This window comes from Carica papaya, chromosome 5, assembly GCF_054855325.1.
Source record: "Carica papaya isolate Zhongbai chromosome 5, ASM5485532v1, whole genome shotgun sequence".
Lineage (NCBI taxonomy): Eukaryota > Viridiplantae > Streptophyta > Magnoliopsida > Brassicales > Caricaceae > Carica > Carica papaya.
Genome location: NC_142313.1, coordinates 7,335,377 through 7,355,742, shown reverse-complemented (window position 1 = coordinate 7,355,742; position 20,366 = coordinate 7,335,377). Strand labels below are relative to the sequence as shown.

Sequence of the window (20,366 nt, the reverse complement as noted above, 5' to 3'; positions counted from 1 at the left end):
ATTATCAAAGTTGACAGATTCTGTCTTGACCAATCATTAATTCTATAAGTATTTAATTACACCCAATATCTTTTCAACTGCAGTTCTATGAATATAAGTGTTCAGAATCAAAATATAATAAAATATTTGTCAATTATTATGATGATCTCAAGTATAAGAAAATTTTTATGTTTCATCAAAATAAGAAAATATTTTATTAACAGTTTAAGATAATATTAACTATTAAAAGTTTTTAATTGGGTTGATTCAATGATCATATCTTCGTATGCATCATCTATATATGTGATTTAATTAATAAGATCAAGTAATTTTTATCTTATAGAGACTATTACATATATATTAGTTTTATCGGATCATTAATGTTCAATTTTGATGATCTAAAGACTAAAAACATTTTAAATTAAATCATAAAAGGTTTTACTCTCATTATCAAGATCCCTATCTTGATGTAAAACCTATAAATTTAATCAGAAACCTTATCACATAAATTAAACGATAAGATAATAAAATATTATTGTCATATATTAAAATAAATTATTAAATAATAATGTATTTAATATATTATACGAATAATTGAATCGTAAACATAACACTTATATCCCTAACGAAAAGTACAATTCAAACCTATATCCTCATTTAAAGAGATAAAAATACTTATCATCCAGCAAAGAAAAGGGGTGGTATGATGATTGAATCCATATCTGGTTGTAAATGAATTTTCTTTTTGATCAAATTTATTTTCATGTGTCGTTAAAAATTAACAGCTTTAAGTTATAGCTACAGTCTACAAGAGTACTTACAAAGGAGGAAAAGAGAAGCACGAACTTGGTTCTCTGTTTCCTTTCAGTTCATATAAGAAGTGAATCCATTTGCCCAATACCTTGCTAATATTCAGCTTAATTTCTATACAAGCATTAAGTTTATATATTAAATATTAATCAACCAAACAGTGAATAAGTGAAAAACATAATGTCTTCATGCCCTCAGGCTTAATATAAATTGAGCAGGCTCGCATGATTCAACAAGTGATCGAGATGCTTGATTCCATCTGAGAATTTGAGAGGGCAAGTCTCCTTATAAAACTTTAGTTGCAAAGAATTCCAATCATTCATATCAGCTGTTATGATTCTTTTCTTCTTGGTAGTATCAGCAATTTCTGATAGACTTTTTTGCTTGATCAATCTAATTGTATTGAAAAAAATTTGAGAAACCATAAACATTTTTTATTCTAAACCTGCAGGTATACTTCCTGTGCAGGCTTGTTTCCGACTTTTGTCAAACAACTCGAATAAATACATCGGCCAGTATTCCCCCGAGGCAAGAATGAATATAGGATCTCGTTAAGTTCTTCTCAGATCAACAATGCAACCATTGGAATTGGGAACCAGAACATCAAAGAAAATGAAACATTCTGGTCTCTCCAGATCATTGGCCAGCATAGCAGGTAGCTCTCCTGAAATTCTATCATCACCTGGTTGCAGCTATTCCATGAGATGGAGCAGAAACCTCGTATCCTTGCATGAATTTCTTCAACTTTTCTGTTTTGCCGACTGCGGTGAGCCACTCTGTAAGAATTTCCATGGTGATATAATCAGGATTGCACCCATGCTCAGTCATTCCATCCATCAATTCAAATGCCTTCTCCAACCAATTATTCTCTCTCAGGCCTTTAAAGATAGAATTGTATGTATTGGTGTTGGGCCTGACGCCTTTGACTCCCATGTCATTCATCAGGGAAAGAGCAAATTCAACATTTCTATTCTTGCACAACGAGTCTATAAGAATGTTATAGATTACAGTATTTGCTGTTACTTTCGATCGAACACCCATGTCTCTGAAAATCTTAATGGCTTCTTCTACGTTTCCGTTTAAGCAATAAGCATGTATCAAAGTTCCATAGGTAACAACAGTAGGCACCAGTCCATCTCTAATCATCTTTCTCATCATAGCATGAGCAGTTTGAAAATTCCCTGCTTTACTAAAATAGGATATCAAAGTGTTATACGTCACACAATCAGCCTTTACACCACTCTCTTCCATATCCTTGAGCATCTCCTGAACTTTGTCCATCTTATTCTTCCTGCAGAACCCACTAATCAGAACATTGTAGCAAACAATATCAAGGGAGAACCCAGCATCTTTCAATTTCGAGACTACAGTACAAGCATCATTTAACCTTCCGGCTTGAGTCAAACTGGAGATCAAGTTATAGTAAACTATTGCGTCAGCATGACATCCAGTTTCAAACATTTCATCAAACAACTCCATAGCCTTGTCAATGTTGTTCACATCACAAAAGGCATGAATCAAGATCGTATAAGTTACAGCATTGCCTTTCAGGCCTCTTCGTCTCATCTCATTGAAGAATTCAACTGCATTGCTGATTCTCCCATGTTTGCACATGCCACCAACCATGGTATTGAGAGTAATAACATTTGTTTTAACGTTCTCCTCGTTCATCTTATCGAAAAGCTCATATGCCCTCTCCAACTCTCCAGTTCTGCAAAAGCAGCCAATCAAACAATTGTAAGTGACAGCATTAGGCGTGCAGCCCTTCTGTGATTTCATCTGTTCCATCAAATCCAATCCTTCTCCTTGCCTCCCTGCTTTACAAAGTCCATCAATTAAAGTATTGTATGTGACAATATCTGCTTCCACAACAATCCCATTACTCTCTCCCTCTGCGCGCATCTTTTTAAACAGCTCTAAAGCATCATCAACCCTCCTTAATTTGCATAGGTTGTTAATAAGGATCCCAAACGTAATAACATCAGGCTGAATACCATTTTCTTTCATCTTCATCAATAGAGCATTCATCTTATTAACATCTCCAACCTTCCCTAACCCTGTCAAAAGTGCATTACAGGAAGACGCTTCCAGAGGAGCACCCAACTTGATCAGCTCCTCTAAAAAATCCCAAGCTTGACCAGATTTTCCATTTCTACAAAGACTACCGACCAGCCGAGTTAACCACACAGAATTAGGAAAAACACCATGCTGCCCGAATTTCAAAGCCAACCCAGTTATCTCCTCCTCGCTCACTATTCTCCCCTTCGGCTCCCTTCTCAACAACGCATGGAAAACAATATCTCCAGTAACTTCATTAGGCGGGGAATCAGAATCTCGTTGAAGCATTTCGTCGAGCACCTTGAGCGCATGATCGACACGCCCGTCCCTCAATAAAACATCGATAAACACGTTGCGTAAATGTGCATTTTTAACAGATGGGTCGACTTCTTCATAAACCAGAAGCGATTCGTCCACCATTTCAGCTCTTCCAAAGCACCGAATAAGAAGCTTGGCGGCATTGACAGTGAGCGGTACTCTCTTTTCCTTAGATGCTCTATAGAGGTCGGACAGCTTATTGGGCCATTCAGGTTCGCGGGAAGCGAGCTCGAGAACGGCCTGAAAAGCGGGGGAGAGCAATCGAGGGTCTTGTAAGGTTGAAGAATTGCGTTGAAGGTAGTCAAAGAAGGAGAGAGCGTGAGAGGAGGGAAGGCGGCGAGTTATTTGCAAAAGGAGACGAGGAGAGGGAGGAGAAGAGAATAAAAGAGACTGGAGGTGGTTGGAGGAGGTCCATTCATGATCTGGGATTTGCAGGAGATGTTCCACTGCTTGGGTTACCAGTGATTCTTCGTCTCCTTCTTGTTCTTGCGGCTGTGAGTTGAGCTCAGAACAGAAACCCCGCAGAAAGGTAGACGAGGCGGCATTTGGGGGTTTGAGTAGACGAAGGAGAAATCTTGATTGTACAGAAGATGAAGACTTGATGCTCATGTTCTTGGTCTTTGAAATTTGAAGATCGAGTGCAGTTCTTCCTCTGCTCCTGAAAGATCAAAAATTGCAGTTTGTATGTTTAGAGTTCAGGTAACACGTGTAACACAGAAGCGGGTTGAGTGGATTTTCGTAATTGGGCTCCATGGCTTCTTTACATGGGCGTTTTCTTCACTCCACCGATTATGTTAAACTTTTATTGTAAAATAATTTAAAATATTAACCGAATTTTTTAATAAAAAATTCATATATTTTAAATAATTATGTATTCCTCACGTACTAATAATAATACAATCAATCATTTATTAAAAATTTATATTAAATATACAATCTGACTTAAATTTATATTTTTATAAAAAATTGTAAAAATATTAATAATTTAGTTAATGAATAAATAATTTAGTTAAACGATTACAGTATTAGTATTAATTTATCAAAATAATAATAAATAATATTTGAATTATGTAAATAAAATAAATTATATTAAATATATGTTCATCTAAATCTTGGTCAAATCAAATCTACCATTAAGAACATTTTTCAGAAGCAACCAAGTACAGACAGCTCCATAATTTCCCAATAAATCAGAAAAGAGAACAGAAGGAAGAGACAATTTTGACTGAACCATTTGCATCTTTTATTCAAACTTCTAACGATGAATTATTTTCCTTATTAAACAAAATAAGTTTGGAAATTTCCATCATAAAGATGTTATCTTATGCAGTGGTAATTAAGAAAAATTAAATCTAGAAAATATCTGAAATATTCTACCTCAGAGAACTGCTGTTACCGCTCCATTAGTGAACTCTTCTTGGTCACGCTTAAAATGAAAAGGCTGAGATACAGGGGCAGCTACCGGATACAGATTGTTCAATTATTTGCTGGACTCTCTACAAGTTGATGCAGCTGTTTCCATCTTCTCAGCCGCGGAAACTGCTGCAGATACTGCCTTGTCCAAACCCAATTTCTGCAATTTATTTATGAAACCATTGACATCAGCAGCATTAATCTTGTATGGGCTGTGAGAAGGACTGGGGAATGAACCATTTGTTACTTCTTCCTTGTATTCCAGCAGTGCCTTGTTGATGACATCTCCGACTTGCGCATACTGCTTACAGAACTTAGGAGTAACCTGTTGGAGGTGAAAGAAATGCCTGAATAAAGCTTTTGATAAAAGTAAATAAGAGTGTCAAGAAAGTATTGCTTTGCGTAACCTTAGCATGATGTGGATGTTGCATCATTCCCAGTAAATCGTGGTAAACTAACACCTGCATGGAAAATGATTAAATTTGATATGACGAAAACAACAATCCATGTCGAGTTTTTATCAACTCATGTTTGACACAATCAGTTATGGCAGTTAAAGAAACTATGAAAAGTAAACTGATGGTAGATACAATTAAAGGCAAAGTATTGTTTTTCTAATTCTGAATTGCTGCAGTTCATCTAGATTATACATGTAGGAGTAAAAGCGGAGTTCTGAATCGCATCAGTGCTTAATGACTACTAGCACTTTGACGAAAAATGTAGCCTTACATCCAAAAGAAACCATAAGATAACGCTAACTTGATCGTAAGATGTCTCTCTTCTAAAATAAACTTGGAAAGCTGTCCTTAGAAACCCGAGAGGTCATCACTTGAATGAAAAACTAAACAAACAGATGCCATCTGAGTAACAAACCATAATTTCCAATGATTTTGACTGATCAAGAAAATGAAGAACTAACAATTAAATTTACTTTAATCATGTACAAAATTAGGAGTCTCAGTAAAAATTAAAACTATTGAAATATTAAGGCTAAACATCAGAAAATAACTACAGAATACTCCTGAAGGGTGAAAATTCCATTACCAAATAAAAATTCTTTGCAACTTGACATCCATTAGTTCTACAATAGCTGCGCTGGTGGGAACTCATTACGTACTTAGGTAATAGGATTTGAATGGGCAAATAAATACACTCAAAACAACCAGTAAAGACTGCTTTAGAAACAGAGCCAACCAAACCTTCAACTCAAGCATGTCCTCCAAACCAGTTCAAGGATGGACACTACAATGGTAGACAGAACATCAGAGACTAATTTCGAGAATTTGCCAGAGTAAAACCTACTCCATACACCCACAGGGGGATCAGACTTTTGGAATTACATACTTGGCCAGAAGAACAAAAAACTCATGAGTTTACCTGTGGTTGGATGACAGTTTCAGAACAAAATAGAAACCAGAGATCATAAATCTTCTGACAACTTTTCCATAATCCTAGAATGTGGGATCTCTCTTTTTCTCCATCACAATTTAGATTCGGGAAGTTGAAGAAGCGACAACAACATTCTAAACTTGACTCAACTTAATTTGTTTTATTGCAAATTCCCAGTCAGCAGTTAGGCCAGTTCTCAGACATGATTATAGAAATCATAAGCAAGTCTAGATATCATGCAAAGATGAAATACCCTAGGATATTCTGATGACAAAAGTGATATATACACATACACAAACACCCAAACAAATCTCTGCTAGCATGCAGTAATTTTTGAAACTATGAAAGAACAGTAGTCTAAATTAACCTGACCACTGCAGAAAGGTCCAGCTCCGATGCCAATGGTGGGAATCTGAAGAGCAGATGTAGCTGCAGCAGCAACAGGTGCTGGTACACATTCCAAAACAACCGAAAAGCACCCAGCTTCCTGCAAAGCCAGTGCAGTCTCGACAACCTAGATAAAAACAAACCATCTCAACATAAATAAGCAAACAGAATAAAAATAAATTGACACACTGAAACAGTAAAAAGACCTTGACAGCACTAGCGACATTTTTGCCCTGAGGCCTGAATCCCCCAAGAACACTAATGGCCTGAGGGGTAAGCCCCACATGCCCAATGACCGCAATACCAGCTTCTACAATGGCTTTAGCAGCCGTAATCCTTGAAGGTGATCCTCCTTCCAGTTTAATTGCATCCATCCCTCCTTCTTTCAAGACTTTGACCGCGGTATCAACTGCCTGTTCATGAATTTAGACTGCAACATCACCAACCAAAATTTTCATGCTTAAACTGCCAAACCAAATATCTAATGCAGCATCCAGGCCTAAACATTTTTCTTGTTAAATAATAGATTTTGATCAACTATCTAAAATCACATCCCCCTGTATACAAGCCCCTAATTGTAACTATCAAAAGCAAACTATAATCTAGATACTGTGTTTAAATTTAACTACCAGAAACTAAAGACGGACAACTCGAGTTCGAAATCTAAACTTCAATAACACCAATATCAAATGAAACAATTTACTTTGTAACCCTTTAACCAAAAAACTTATATAGGAAAGAGCTGAATTTACTACTTATGCATAAACATTTTCTTCTATATCAAGTAATAATGGGAAATTAAGAAAATAAAGTATGTCTTCAGGAAATATGGCAAGAATTTTCACTGTAGAAGTATTAGAAAAGTTGACTCTTCAAGTTTATGCCAAGTAAATTAGTTATTTATAGCATAAAGAAAATGACAGAGACACGCTTTGATTATCTTCCGAATCATTTCCAAAACTGAAACTTACCCGCTAAACTATATGTAGTAGGGTATACGAAAGGGATGAATGACTATGAATTTTTCTGAAAACAGAAACCAACACCTGCTTATCGCTAGACTCGTAAGAACCGAAAGGCAAGTCCCCGACGAGAAGCGGGGTCTTGGCGCCTCGTGCGACGGCGCGGCAATGGACGAGCATTTCGTCGAGCGAGATGGGTAGTGTGGTGTCATGACCGTGAACCACCATGGAGGCAGAGTCACCGACGAGGCAGATATCGATCCCGGCAGCGTCGAGGTGCACTGCGGAGGGATAGTCGTAGGCGGTGACCATGGTGATGGGCTCGCCTTTCTTGTGCTTCTGCCTAAGATGGGCCAGAGTAACCCGCTGGTTCGGGTTCTGGCTCTTGGGTCCCCCGTATACTGTGTTCTCGGGGACATTGCTCATGGCGCGCACCTGGCGCTGGAGCAGTTGTGACAGGATCCGTGCTCCGTTGATTTTAGAAATACTTGAAATAGCCATTTCCGGATTCTGAAGGAGATGAAGAAATTTAGACTGGGCCTCCAATTTATTATAATTATTATTTATTGTTTAATTTTTACTTTTATGTTTGGAATAAATGATTATCAGCGTGAAACTCTTACGACTCTATATAGCTTAAATATGAAGATACTTAAATCTAATAATTTTTTTTTATAAAAAAATTGGAATAATATAATTTTGATAATTGTTAATTTTTTTAATCATAGTGGTATATAAGGAGTGAGTTATGATTGTTAACTTTTTTAGTTATATATTTATTTATCTAAAACTAATAGTAAACGAGTAATTTAAAAGCGTTTTGAGAAGAAATTAATACTACAATATATTAAAGTATTTATATTGAAAAATTCAAGTACTACATATAGAGATAACCCTTTATTTAAATATAAATTTAAAAATGAATCAAGTTAAAGATTTATAAAAATTAAATTAATAATTGATTTATAATATTTAATTTAATAAAATTAATAATTTAATTTATTAATCTTATAATAATTAAATTAAATTAAAATTTTAAATAAATTAAAGAGTCACGTGTACTTAAAAAAAAAACCCAACTAAATTTTTTGTTTATTAAGAAAAAATATCTTCTGATTGACATTCACTTTTTATTATCTTTAAATATTTATAGTTATGTTAAATTGAAAAAAAAAATTGTAAGGTTTGAATAGATATTAATTATGCATTACCTAACTATAATTATATATTTGTTATTAGTAAAATTTAAAAATGTATTATAACGTTAAAATCAAATTAATTTATTTAATTACTATGTTTTAGAATATATTTGCAAAAGTAAATGTACAAATTTAAAAATTATAATAGAGAGAGTTAATTTGTTGCAAGTATTACTACAATTTTTTTTTTTTTTTATAAATATTTTAAATCTTAAGAAAATTATTTAAGCCAGGAATTGAATTGATTGGAGTGAGACGCAGGCGTTTTGGCTGCGTCACCTGCATATCACCTACTGCGGTGATAGTTGATTTTAGGCTACACTGCTACCTACTGTAGGTCGTCTATTCCTACGCGCCTTTTGTCTCTCGTGCAGCCCACTCACTCTGCTGCTTTTCGATTCTTACTTTGATAATTAATTAATTAATTTATTTAAGAAAAACTTTAAGGTGGCATTTTACATGCACGTGAGTGAAAGTGATTAGTATCACTCAGAATATACGATTGAACATATAATTAATAAGATGTTTAAGGTTTAAAATGTTGGATAAAACAATTACTTTATATTTTTAATAAAATGTTCTAATTTGGGACAAAAATATCGTCACTTTTTGGAGACAAAGTTACTTTTTGAAAAAAATATTTTTTAATGTTATTTTTTTAAACTGAATATAGATTTATAGAATATAAATTTTAGTTATAAAAATAATGTTTACATTATTATTATTTTATAATACAAAGAAGTCATAAAACTAAGATAATTAAAATACTATTCTTTTTTTTTTATGAATAATTAGAGTTGAAGATGTACATTTTAATTTTCTCAAAATAAAAAAGAATGTTTTGAAAAGTTACTTTTTCAAATTTCATATGAATCCAAAATAAAAATCGATTGTACGTCATACACGTTTCGAACCGTGCAAGAAGTCAGTTAAATTTGTAATTATTCGATGCGGTGAAGTCTATTATATTATTCTGTTTCCCCAATCTATGCCGTCCCGAAAATCAAATAATTTCCATCTAGATTCTGTGGGAGAGAGATCTTTGAATCGGAAGAACCACAGGACCGCAATATAGCTTTTGAATGTATAGATTTAACACCATGCCTACATATTCTACGATAAAGCGACGCACACAATCATTCCTCACACATTTCGAAAATGTTGACCGCTCACGCGCCAACATTCTCGAAATGGATAAGACCGCTCCTCCTCGGTTTCTCTTCTCAATCTCTTAGCATCTCTTCGCCGATTCCGGCCGCGAGATTTGTCTACTTCCATTCTCGACGAAATTCGGTTCACAAAGTAACAAACATGGCCGGAGCTGTTGAAATTGCCGGCGATTCATCGCCGTCGGATCATGTCGTGGGGAAGTGGTTCTCGGTGCCGGATCTCCGGGTTCGTGATCATCGCTTCGCTGTCCCCCTCGATTACTCTTCTTTTGACAGAACTGCTCCAAAGATATCGGTTTTCGCTCGTGAAGTCGTCGCTGGTAATTTATCTTACAACATTTTGATAGTCATTTTTTACTTGAGAAGCTTTGGTTAATGAATGTTTGATTATGCTTTATGGAGCAAATTTGTGGTGGTCCGGTGCTCTGTTCAAAAAGAGAAAGAGAAAGGTCAAAGTGATAAAGTCAACTCAACTAATCCTTGAAATTGCATTTAGTTTTAATTCTATGTGACTGTTCATTGATTTGTGAAATGGTTAATCTTTCGGTAGTCAAAATTCTAATATCTTAAGCAGCGTGGTTTAATGAGTCTAAGAAGTTCAGATCTCTTCCCATGTTATTCTTGCGATAGTGGCAAGTAAAACGACCCGTTAGCTGCCCGTTTGACTTTTATGCGAGCTTTATTCTTGTGATTTCTCAGTGTTTTAAGGGTTATCATTACAGATGCAGAGAAATGGGAGTTAATTTTAGGCCTTTGAATTATATCTAGAATTGACTTGTATACCAGATTATGTATAAGTAAACTTCTCTAGTTGAAATGGATCATGAATATTTTCAAAATAAGTATTCTATAAAAATTCAATCAAATCACTATACTTGAGGAAACACAAAATAGAACTAAAAGGTATTTAGATTCCTTTCTTTCAAGTTTCAAATTTTAGTTTCAAATTCCGTTGAAGTTGGTAGAGTTGAAATGCATTTACTGAAGTTCATGTTTCTACACTTTAAAATCAATATCATAATATTGTAAAGATAGCAACGTGAGTTACAAAACGAATTCAATATATATGGGCTTTGCGGGCATTTAAAACTTTCTTGAGGCTTGTGCAACTGTGCTCTTGATGGCTTTTCCAAGATCCATGAGAAACACTGCTTTTACTGATAATACTTGAGTCAAATAGCAGGCTTTTTATTTCCTAACCAAGCATGGGTCTAGCAATAAATCTATAGAGTTGTCACTTTGATGATTTATACATATATAGCTTCTGACCATCTCCAAAGACCATTTGTCAATGGACATTTGAGCTAGTTGTGATGAGTTTTAAATAATCCATTCCATTTGATCTGTACTTCACTAACGTATGTTCTATTGCAGTCGGAAAGGAAGAGCAGCCACTACCTTACCTATTATACCTGCAAGGTGGACCTGGTTTTGAATGCCCACGACCAACCGAAGCAAGTGGATGGATAAATAAAGCATGTGAAGAATTTCGAGTTGTTTTGATGGATCAGGCATGATTTTTTCGGCAGTACTTTATCAGCACTTAAATTTGGCAATGAGCTGTCTTTTTGCTCCAGCTGATGTATGTTTCTTGCAGCGAGGAACAGGTTTATCCACCCCTTTGACAGCATCATCTATGCTACAACTGAAGTCTGCAAAGAAATTGGCTGACTACTTGAAACATTTTCGAGCTGACAGTATTGTAAATGACGCGGAATTTATTCGAGTTCATCTTGTTCCTAATGCTGAACCCTGGACTATTTTGGGTCAGGTATTAAGATTGTGATTCTGACTTAACTGTCATCTTTGGTGATTCCTTAGGTTTAACCATTCTTCTTGTAATTAGTTTATTCTTATTGCCTAATATTTTCGGTTCTGGAAAAGAAAGTAGTATTTAGTTGTTCTGTGCAATTTGCACATGGTCAATTGAAACCTGAGACAGTTGGATTGCTGATTCCTTGTTCCTTTCTTTCTTTTTTTTTGGTGGGGACGGTGGGTGTTTTTCTAGAGCTACGGTGGATTTTGTGCAGTTACCTACTTGAGCTTTGCTCCGCAAGGACTGAAACAAGTCCTTATAACTGGTGGGATTCCTCCAATAGGAAACAGGTGTACTGCAGAGGCTGTCTATGCTGCATGCATTGACCAAGTTATTCGTCAAAATGAGAAGTACTACAAGAGGTTTCCTCAGGATATTGAAATTGTTCGTGAGATTGTAAAGTATTTGGCAGAATCAGAAGGAGGCGGGGTAATGGTCTAATGGATATTCTATTGGGGCTTGAAAAGCTCTAATTCTAGCTATATCTTTCCAGTCTCTTGCTCATTCCTTTTCATTTTCTAACAGGTGCCTCTTCCATCAGGGGGCATACTAACCCCACGGGGACTGCAAGCTCTGGGTCTCTCTGGATTGGGAGCCAGTGGGGGGTTTGAGCGCTTGCACTATCTGTAAGGCTTCTGGATTAGACGTCACAAGTTGGAATTTCTGAAATTATATTCTTTCTTGTCCCTAATGGAAACTAAAATGCTCAGGTTTGAAAGAGTCTGGGATCCCGTGTTAGTTCCGGGAGCACCGAAATGTATCAGTCTCTTCTTCTTGAAAGCTGTAAGAAAATTTAAATATCTGCATTCCTACTATTCATGATTCGCTTAATTCAAACCTTCTTCCTTGTGATAAATTTTTTCCATTCATGCAGTTTGAGAATTGGTTTTCTTTTGATACAAACCCCCTCTACGCTCTTCTGCACGAGTCCATATACTGTCAGGTGAACATCCTTGTTTTCAATTCTTTTTTTGCTGGCAAAAATTTATTTCTTATTTGATTCACCGTGAATGTTACAACAAAGTGCAACCACTACATACAGATGAATTCCAATGTTTTGATTTTTCTGTGCAGAGTAAAATTCTAGTGATAGTTATTGATACATATTAGGCTCTTTTTTTTTTTCTGGAACTTTCTTGTCCCTTAATTACCTTCATTTGCATAATCTATCGAGAAGGGAGCTTCATCACGATGGGCTGCTCACAGAATAAGAAGTAACGAGGAGAATAAGTTTGATGCAGTCAAGGCTGCTAAAGAAGGACGGCCGGTACTTTTCACAGGAGAGGTAGGCCTAAACCATTTAACTCCGTACTTGATAAACATCAAGCAATATGAAAAAATTATTATTCTCGACCATATTTGGAGTATCTAATTCCTACTCTAAGAAAATAAACTCGAGTTTATGCAGATGATATTCCCATGGATGTTTGATGAGATTCATGCCTTGACACCTTTTAAAGATGCCGCTCATTTATTAGCTGGGAAGGAGGATTGGCCACCCTTGTATGACATTACCAAACTGAAAAATAACAACGTATGCTGCATTTCTGTTGTACTAGGTCTTCTGGCGTCATAACTCTGCCGACATTCTTTGTTGAGTTTTGCTAACCAACTTACACGCCCTGGTGGCAGGTACCTGTTGCTGCTTCAGTTTATTTCGAAGATATGTATGTTAACTTCAAGCTGACCATGGAGACAGCTTCTCAGATAGCCGGAATCCGACTCTGGATAACTAATGAATACATGCATTCCGGTCTTCGTGATGCTGGGGGACTAGTCCTTGATCATTTACTAGGAATGTTGAATGGAAAAAAGCCCTTGTTCTGATTCCAGTGCGTTCTCTTCCAGCACATTTATTTGTTCTGATCATTTATTTTTTTAAGAATGTCTTTGGGTTCAGTGAATAAGCCGTATCTTTGTGACATCTCTTGATCTGCTCGAAGTTTAGGGCGAGAGATTGTATATATATATATATATATATGGTTATCTTGGTTTGTGCCATTCTACATTTTGATATCATATCATAACATAAGACCAAGTTTTACTATTAATAGATTTTAATTTTGATCTTTTATTTAAATACCCAAAATAACCTTCGTAAATTTTTCCCTCTACTAAAACAATCCAATGTTAAACGTCGGGTAAATAAAGCAACTGCAAGCTGTTAACAGAGCAAGAGAGCAAAACACTGATAGCAAATTGATAAAGCCTCATAAGAAAAAAGCTGCAACACAAATCCCGAATTAGAAGAAAAGTTTCCTGTAAGTTAACGAGCTTGGATCTGCATTTAGGGAGAGGAAACTGAAGAGATTAAAGATCAGAGAGAAAGAGAGTGGAGAGCGAATAAGAGTAAAAAATCTCAGTGCAGGTTTTTTATTGAATAATTTTTACTTGCTCATTGAAGAATTTTAATGCCATTTCAAAGCTTTTATTTTCAAAAGATAATGTCTTGGTTTAAAAATAAATAATTTTGAAAAATTTTAATTTCTAAAATTAAAATAAGCCTGACCATCCCAAACTTCCGAAGCCCAGCCCTACCGTCAGAACGGTGTCGTTTTGGGGAGCTTGTTCTCGCCCCCTTTTCACCAGCGGGCCATCAGGTAAGAGGAAGCAGATTAGGGTTTTCTCCATTTTTGAAAAAGACGGGAGAAAAGGCAAAAGGGGGAGAAAAACGAAAGCAAAAACAGAGAGGATAGGGAGACGGGAACGAAAGAACAAAGCAAGGGAAGAAGGGAGGACCGACAACGAAAAGATAGCAGAAGGTTTTGAAAGGGGAATTCCAATCCGGGTTCCCTAGGTAAACCCAAACCCACAGATGATTGTATCTTGTTGTTGTTAGTTAATATTCTCAGGGTGTAATCAAAATGAGTATGAAATGTGCATGTCTAAGTTTACTTAGTATTGATTGAATTTGAATAAAGGAGAAGGATTTTATTGAAAATGTAGGGAGACTAAAGGAAAATACTCTATCGAAATGTGAACTTGAATTATTTTTCTAATATGCAGATGAACAGAAATGTGGATTGTTTCATTTGGGTCCATATGAAATGGCATGACTACTTGTGAAGTGGTAGACGGAGTACTGTTTTGGCACGAAGAATAATCTTTTTGAAATTCAGTTCATTTTTCTTTCCTTTTAAATCTGTTTGTAGTTTTATTACTTTGGATCACTGACATTAAGATTAGAGGGGCTGTTTTGACAATAATTATTTATATAAATTCTAATTTCTTCGATGCATGAATGACACTTGAGTTAATTTAGGTTTATGGGTTTATCATAATCTCAGTTTTGGTACCTGGTTTCTTTTCTCCGTTGCTTATTTTCTGCTTGAAATCAGTCCCTTCAGGATCTGTTCAAGCTCAGATGCCTGCATCCCCCTTTTGTGGCCCATTTGTGAATTTTATTTAGATTATGGTTTTCATTAAATACTCCTCCTAGTTGTTGCTGTCTTGCAGCTAATGGCACTGTTTTCTAATCATTTTGGTATAAAATTGATTATTTCAGATAGCCTTTTTCAGCATTTTTTTTTTTTTGCGTCATCCAGACCTTGAGAAAATTCTGTTTTCCAGCGGCAAGATGAATGCACAATCTGATTCAATCGTATTCAATGTAGATTAAACATTTCTTAGGCTCCTAATCTTATTCTATGTCAATTGATAGGATTAAAAAATATTAGAAGAAAAGGATTGATGTAGGATTATAAGGATGCATGAAATAACCTAAAACAAGGCTGCAATGTCTTTTGTTTTCTATGTATTATAAGAATGCATGAAGGTCACTGTTTGGATCAAAACAGGGAAGAGCCTGGACTGTTTCGTGCTCATGATTCTCTCTCCGTTTTAGGTTTTTCTGCTTAGTGGCTGTTTGGGTTGATTAAACCAAAATGTGATGTTGTAAAACTAGGAAGATAGGAGGTTGTTTTGGTTTTATTTAAACATGAGTAATTGGTGATTAGGTGTTTGCAAGGACTAAACTATGCTTGTTCTGGTTTTTCAAAATGGATGACATGCCCTAGTAATGGACAGATTTTTGCATGCGTTCTTTCTTCAAGTTTTTAGATGCATTTGATTCCTTGTCCATTTTGAGCATCGGATATTTATTTTTTGTTTAACCATATTTAAATTCTATTCCACCGGATGGGTGCCTAACCAATTCTCATCTGGTTTCATTTTTCGAACTTAGTTTCTCTTTGCTAGACCAGTGTGTGTGTGCTTGGTGTGTAATCCTGCTTTAAATGGATTAGTGGTAACTCCTCTGCATTAATGTATATTTATTTATTTTTGCAGAGTTTTTGGTCCTGCGTAACAATTGTGACAGTTTTGCTCAACTATTTGTCGATAAAAAAATTTGTAACCCCACCATGACCTGATTTAGTGGCAAAAATATAATTTGTTCATTATGTAAAATGTTTTATTTTCATTTTTGGTTAGGTTGCTACAAGAGGAAGTGTAATGATTTTAGGTTCTAATTTGGTTTTTGGCCTTTTGCTCTGTTGATTTATCCTCATTTTTGGCTTTGTTTTGCTGTTTTTACTTTTTATCGGATTTAGCTGTCTGCAGTCACTGCTTGTATCACCTGTTTTAAAATCATGCTTTAATGAATAATAATTGATAGATTAGTTTTCTTGGAGAGGGAGACTGGATCAATGGAAGGCAAACTTAAATTATCGTTTTCACCAATTTCCCCATTTATTTGTTTTTATTTGAATGGACTTTATTCTTTCCATCTGTTAGGGTTGTAAATATTGGTTGCTTTTTATTTTTTATTTTTATGAGATTTAGATGATGACTGTAAACATGCATATATATATATATATCTATAGTTTAGGCCCTAATGACTTTGTTCTTGCCAGAAGAAGGTGCTTAATACTTTTCTATCCTCTTAACTTCCCTAACTACTTTTATTTTAACCACTGTTGGTTTTTGTTTTAAACCGACCAAGTTGTTGTTGACTCCATTTTTTTATTGTAGTTAATTTATGTATCACAAGTAATAAGTTAAAAGGTCTTAATAGTGATTACTACAATGGCTCTCTCTCTAAAAATTGTTCTTTTTGTTTCTGGAATTTTTAGATTGAGAATGCGGAGATCATTAATGTGGTTGGCTAGACCTCTTGTGTCAACACGAGGGTTCTGCACAATCTCTGATAAGATTGTAGCGTCTGTGTTGTTTGAGAGATTGCCGGTTGTTATTCCAAAAATTGATCCGGTGATTTATGCATTTCAGGAGTTCTCGTGAGTTTCTTTGCTTTTTCTTTTCTTTTTTCTTTTTCTCTTTCTTTCTCTTTTTCTTGTCATTTCCATTATAATGGTGAAATGATGGATACATGTAAATTCCATTCCAAAAATGTATTAGAGATTTGAAAGGAAAACAAGAATTTGGTTTTAGTCCATTTTATAGGAGAAGAATACAATTGTACATGGGCAGTACCCTCCCCTTTTTGGTACCTTGTTAATATATACCTTACACTTTTTATCTCAAAAAAGTAGGAGAAGAATACAAGGAAATAGTAAATTGTGAACGACAATGTGATCTTTCTGCACTACCTCGGACTTCAGAAGCCTGAAGAGCATTATTTGATACTGCAATAGAATATCTGAGTTTAACTTTACAATTAGGCTCCTTTAATTCAATTCTTAACTTATTCTTTTTAATTCCTTTCTAGCATATCAATATTTCAAAAAAAAAAATTCCTTACTAGCATGTCACACTCAAAAATTACTTACTAGCATATCTTTGACATGTCAAATAAGGAATCCAAGTTAGAATTTGAGTGATTCAAATATGGAGCTTAACAGGAACATGCTAGTAAATCTTCCTCAGAAGGAGAAAAAATAATATGCTAGTAACAACTGAGAAGGATGGATGACAAGAATGGGATGAGAATTGAACCTAAGAGGCTATATAGGCAGTTAGGACAGGATATGATATATTAGACAAATGATCGTCTGTTTCTTCAGTCCAGCTTTCTTGGTTCCAAAAGGGAGTTTAAAGCATTTATCTGTTGGGTCTTTATTACAGCAGCTATTGACGTACTTAAATGCCTGACTTTCATTTTCATTTTGCCTTTATTCATTTGGTTACAGCTGTTGTTTTGGATTGCTGATGTGATGGATTTATTTGTTTCAATTGCAAGGCAGATTCCGCTGGCAACAACAGTATCGGTGCAGATATCCAGATGAATTTTTGGATATGTCTAAATCTAGGCAGGTTTCTAAATATAGCTTTTTTCCCTTGCTGGTCATCTTCTTGAGATGTGTTCTTAGCTTTTTATCCTTGTGGGTCTAGGCAATTCTGATTTGTGAATTTCTGACATGTGACCAAATAATGCAGGCAACTTTTAATAGTTCTGTAACATGCTGGTGCTGCCTTGTATATATTGTTAGATGGACTTAAAAATCATATGATGGTGCATATACATTGGAATGGCTGCCAAACCCTATATCTGCTATTTCTTTGATTTGCTTAATGTACACATGCTTCCAGAATAATTTCTTGGTTCTCATAACTTTGGCCGGTTTGTTGGAGTATTCATTTAACTATATGATATGCTACGGATGTTGGTAGCTGTCTAGTTAATACTGTTAAATTTTATCTTTGAGATTCCAGATAAGTTGTTAGAAAAGAAAAACGTGCAATTGGTGTGGTCAACTGCATTTTAAATTTGTTTCAATCTTTTGGAAATTTCAAAAATTGATGTTGATGTAGGTGTTACAAGAATGATAATTAAGCTTTTATTTCAATTGCTACTCGGTATTATTGGAAGGATAAGACGCTTTAGTATGATGATGGTGCATTCTAGTCACATGGGCAACATTCACTTGTTAACTTGTTTTTTTCCCTTAAAAAAATACATATTATAAGGATTGGTAATTCCCTACCAAGACATACTTCGATAGTCACTTGCAACTCATTTTCTCCATTTCTTGAATAATGAGACGTGTTTCTGTATTTGTCATGCTTGCTATATATATGTCACATTGGCAAAATGTAATAGAAGTGATTTGTCACTGTGTAAGACATTATTTTACATACTTTCATGATATATGAGGTCATCTCTATTCCTTTGTTTCAATTGTTTACATGCGTGGACACCACGGACACATTTATATTAATGTGGATGAAAGTCCTTTTTGCTTTTTATCCTAATCTTGCGGAGCACATTTGCAAGCAGGGGAAAAGGTGACTATCAGATTGACTATGTTCCAGCTCCGCGAGTCACTGAAGCCGATAAAACAAATGATAAAAAGTAAGAAGTTGTTTGTCCGTTGTGGAAGAATGAATCTACTTGCAAAGCTGCCTGAAAAATATCTTACTTGCATGGATTTATTCAGTTTGAACTAATGATAGTCTGGTTGCAGGTTACTGCATTTTTAGCATACTCTTCTATCATTAAAGGTGATCGATCGCATGAGTCATTGATGTTTTAGCCCTTTTTTTCTTGCCAATATCTGTCTTGATTGTAAATGTCTTCCTTGATTATTATGTTATGCTCTACATTTTGTTTTCATTCACGCAGTTAAAAGTTCCTGTACAATGCATTATTTGTTAATGTTAGTTTTATATCTGTCTATTGGGAATGTCAACAGTCTTTATTCAGCAGTCAGGATAAAATGGAAAGATTCTCTTTAAATCTCATTTCAACATCACGACTCATTTTAGTAGGCAAAATACTGCTTAATTGTATTTTTTCTGGTGACTGAAACCAGCATGTATGTCATGGCACAAGTACAGGGTTTTGTTTTACTATTGATCAGTTAAAGAAGCAGATTCCTGTGCTGGCAGGGTTTTGTTTTTGCTTCATACTTAGTCGTAATTATCTATTATTATGCTTTTCTCTGAGCAGAATATGTTTGGTATCTATCATGCATTATTTTTATGTTGGTTGCTGGAAACTTATATTTTCTAGAAATTCTTGGAGCTCTGATGTCAAAACATGTTGTAATTTTTTTCTCTAGGTCTTTGCAGAGAGCACTTGACAGAAGGCTGTACCTTCTGCTCTATGGTAACACATTAGGGGCTCCAGGTGGGAAGCCTGTGTGGCATTTTCCAGAAAAAGTTTACGAATCTGAAGATACCTTGCGGAAGGTGATGGCTGCTTCTTCTTCCTCCCCTTATTTGTTTGTTTGTTTTTTCTCATATAAATTCTTATGTTTCAGTGTGCAGAGTCTGCATTAGAATCTGTTATAGGAGACCTTTGTCACACATATTTTGTTGGAAATGCTCCAATGGGTCATATGGTTGTACAACCCACAGAGGATGCACCTGGTTTGTCGCCATACAAGGTATATTTTTCATCATAAAACAGCTCCATCTATTGGGTATTTGCCAATTATTTTAATAAATCTATATTTGTGAAGTACCATCGTAAATATTACTTCTTCCTGCTAATCAAATTTGATACCAATTTGTGGCGTCTAATCTATTTATGTAAATGTTACTGGCTTGATTTTTTCCTATTTTTTGGTCAGCGATTCTTCTTTAAATCCCAAGTAATTGCAACAAACAAGTTCAATGTCGGGAGATGCAAGGATTATATTTGGGTGACTAAGGATGAATTGTTGGAGTATTTTCCAGAGCAAGCAGAATTCCTTAAAAAGATGATAATCAGCTAATAGAGAGACCCATTTTTTTTTTATCTTTGAGTTACATTTGATCCTTTCGAGAACCGGTAGGGTATGGTCTGCATTTCCCATAAATCATTGTAATTCGACCAACTTAATGAATTTTGACAATCTAGATTAATTCAAGCCTGACATAAGAGGGGTATTAGGCCTCCTCCTGCAATACGAACATGAAGTTTTGTTTTGTGCAATGAAGTTAATTGATTTGATAAAAGTTGGGGGGATACATACAATTTTCATAT

The 20,366-nt window shown here is 35.2% G+C and overlaps 4 protein-coding genes across 6 annotated transcripts; 2 read left to right on the top strand and 2 right to left on the bottom strand.

Annotated features, from left to right (window-relative positions):
- Positions 1 to 705: 705 nt before the first annotated feature.
- On the bottom strand, positions 706 to 3,774 carry LOC110820919 (Pentatricopeptide repeat (PPR) superfamily protein). The gene has a single exon (XM_022050554.2). The coding sequence runs from the start codon at positions 3,772 to 3,774 to the stop codon at positions 1,468 to 1,470; it is 2,307 nt and encodes a 768-aa protein (XP_021906246.2). The 3' UTR covers positions 706 to 1,467.
- A 610-nt stretch (positions 3,775 to 4,384) lies between these two features.
- LOC110820918 (3-methyl-2-oxobutanoate hydroxymethyltransferase 1, mitochondrial-like) lies at positions 4,385 to 7,853 on the bottom strand. The gene is made up of 5 exons (XM_088219820.1): positions 7,401 to 7,853; positions 6,561 to 6,767; positions 6,335 to 6,481; positions 4,986 to 5,039; positions 4,385 to 4,903 (listed from the first exon to the last, which is right to left on the bottom strand). Exons 1-5 carry the CDS (start codon positions 7,815 to 7,817, stop codon positions 4,646 to 4,648), a joined length of 1,083 nt encoding a protein of 360 aa, XP_088075946.1. The 5' UTR covers positions 7,818 to 7,853; the 3' UTR covers positions 4,385 to 4,645.
- Positions 7,854 to 9,656: 1,803 nt separating this feature from the next.
- Positions 9,657 to 13,501, top strand: LOC110820887 (alpha/beta-Hydrolases superfamily protein). The gene is made up of 10 exons (XM_022050500.2): positions 9,657 to 10,004; positions 11,059 to 11,195; positions 11,282 to 11,455; positions 11,693 to 11,929; positions 12,026 to 12,126; positions 12,211 to 12,283; positions 12,375 to 12,443; positions 12,678 to 12,785; positions 12,909 to 13,034; positions 13,133 to 13,501. The coding sequence occupies exons 1-10, from the start codon at positions 9,674 to 9,676 to the stop codon at positions 13,325 to 13,327; spliced, it is 1,551 nt and encodes a 516-aa protein (XP_021906192.1). The 5' UTR covers positions 9,657 to 9,673; the 3' UTR covers positions 13,328 to 13,501.
- A 545-nt stretch (positions 13,502 to 14,046) lies between these two features.
- On the top strand, positions 14,047 to 20,338 carry DECOY (decoy). 3 transcript variants are annotated; one of them, XM_088219479.1, is made up of 8 exons: positions 14,047 to 14,297; positions 14,507 to 14,570; positions 16,573 to 16,734; positions 17,641 to 17,706; positions 18,675 to 18,749; positions 19,459 to 19,588; positions 19,660 to 19,785; positions 19,972 to 20,338. In XM_088219479.1, the coding sequence occupies exons 3-8, from the start codon at positions 16,580 to 16,582 to the stop codon at positions 20,113 to 20,115; spliced, it is 696 nt and encodes a 231-aa protein (XP_088075605.1). In that variant the 5' UTR covers positions 14,047 to 14,297; positions 14,507 to 14,570; positions 16,573 to 16,579; the 3' UTR covers positions 20,116 to 20,338. The 3 variants fall into 3 exon arrangements, with proteins under 3 accessions (XP_088075605.1, XP_088075604.1, XP_088075606.1); XM_088219478.1 differs by lacking the exon at positions 14,507 to 14,570 and having other exon boundaries at positions 14,057 to 14,297; XM_088219480.1 differs by lacking the exons at positions 14,047 to 14,297; positions 14,507 to 14,570 and having other exon boundaries at positions 16,579 to 16,734; positions 17,637 to 17,706.
- Positions 20,339 to 20,366: the final 28 nt, after the last annotated feature.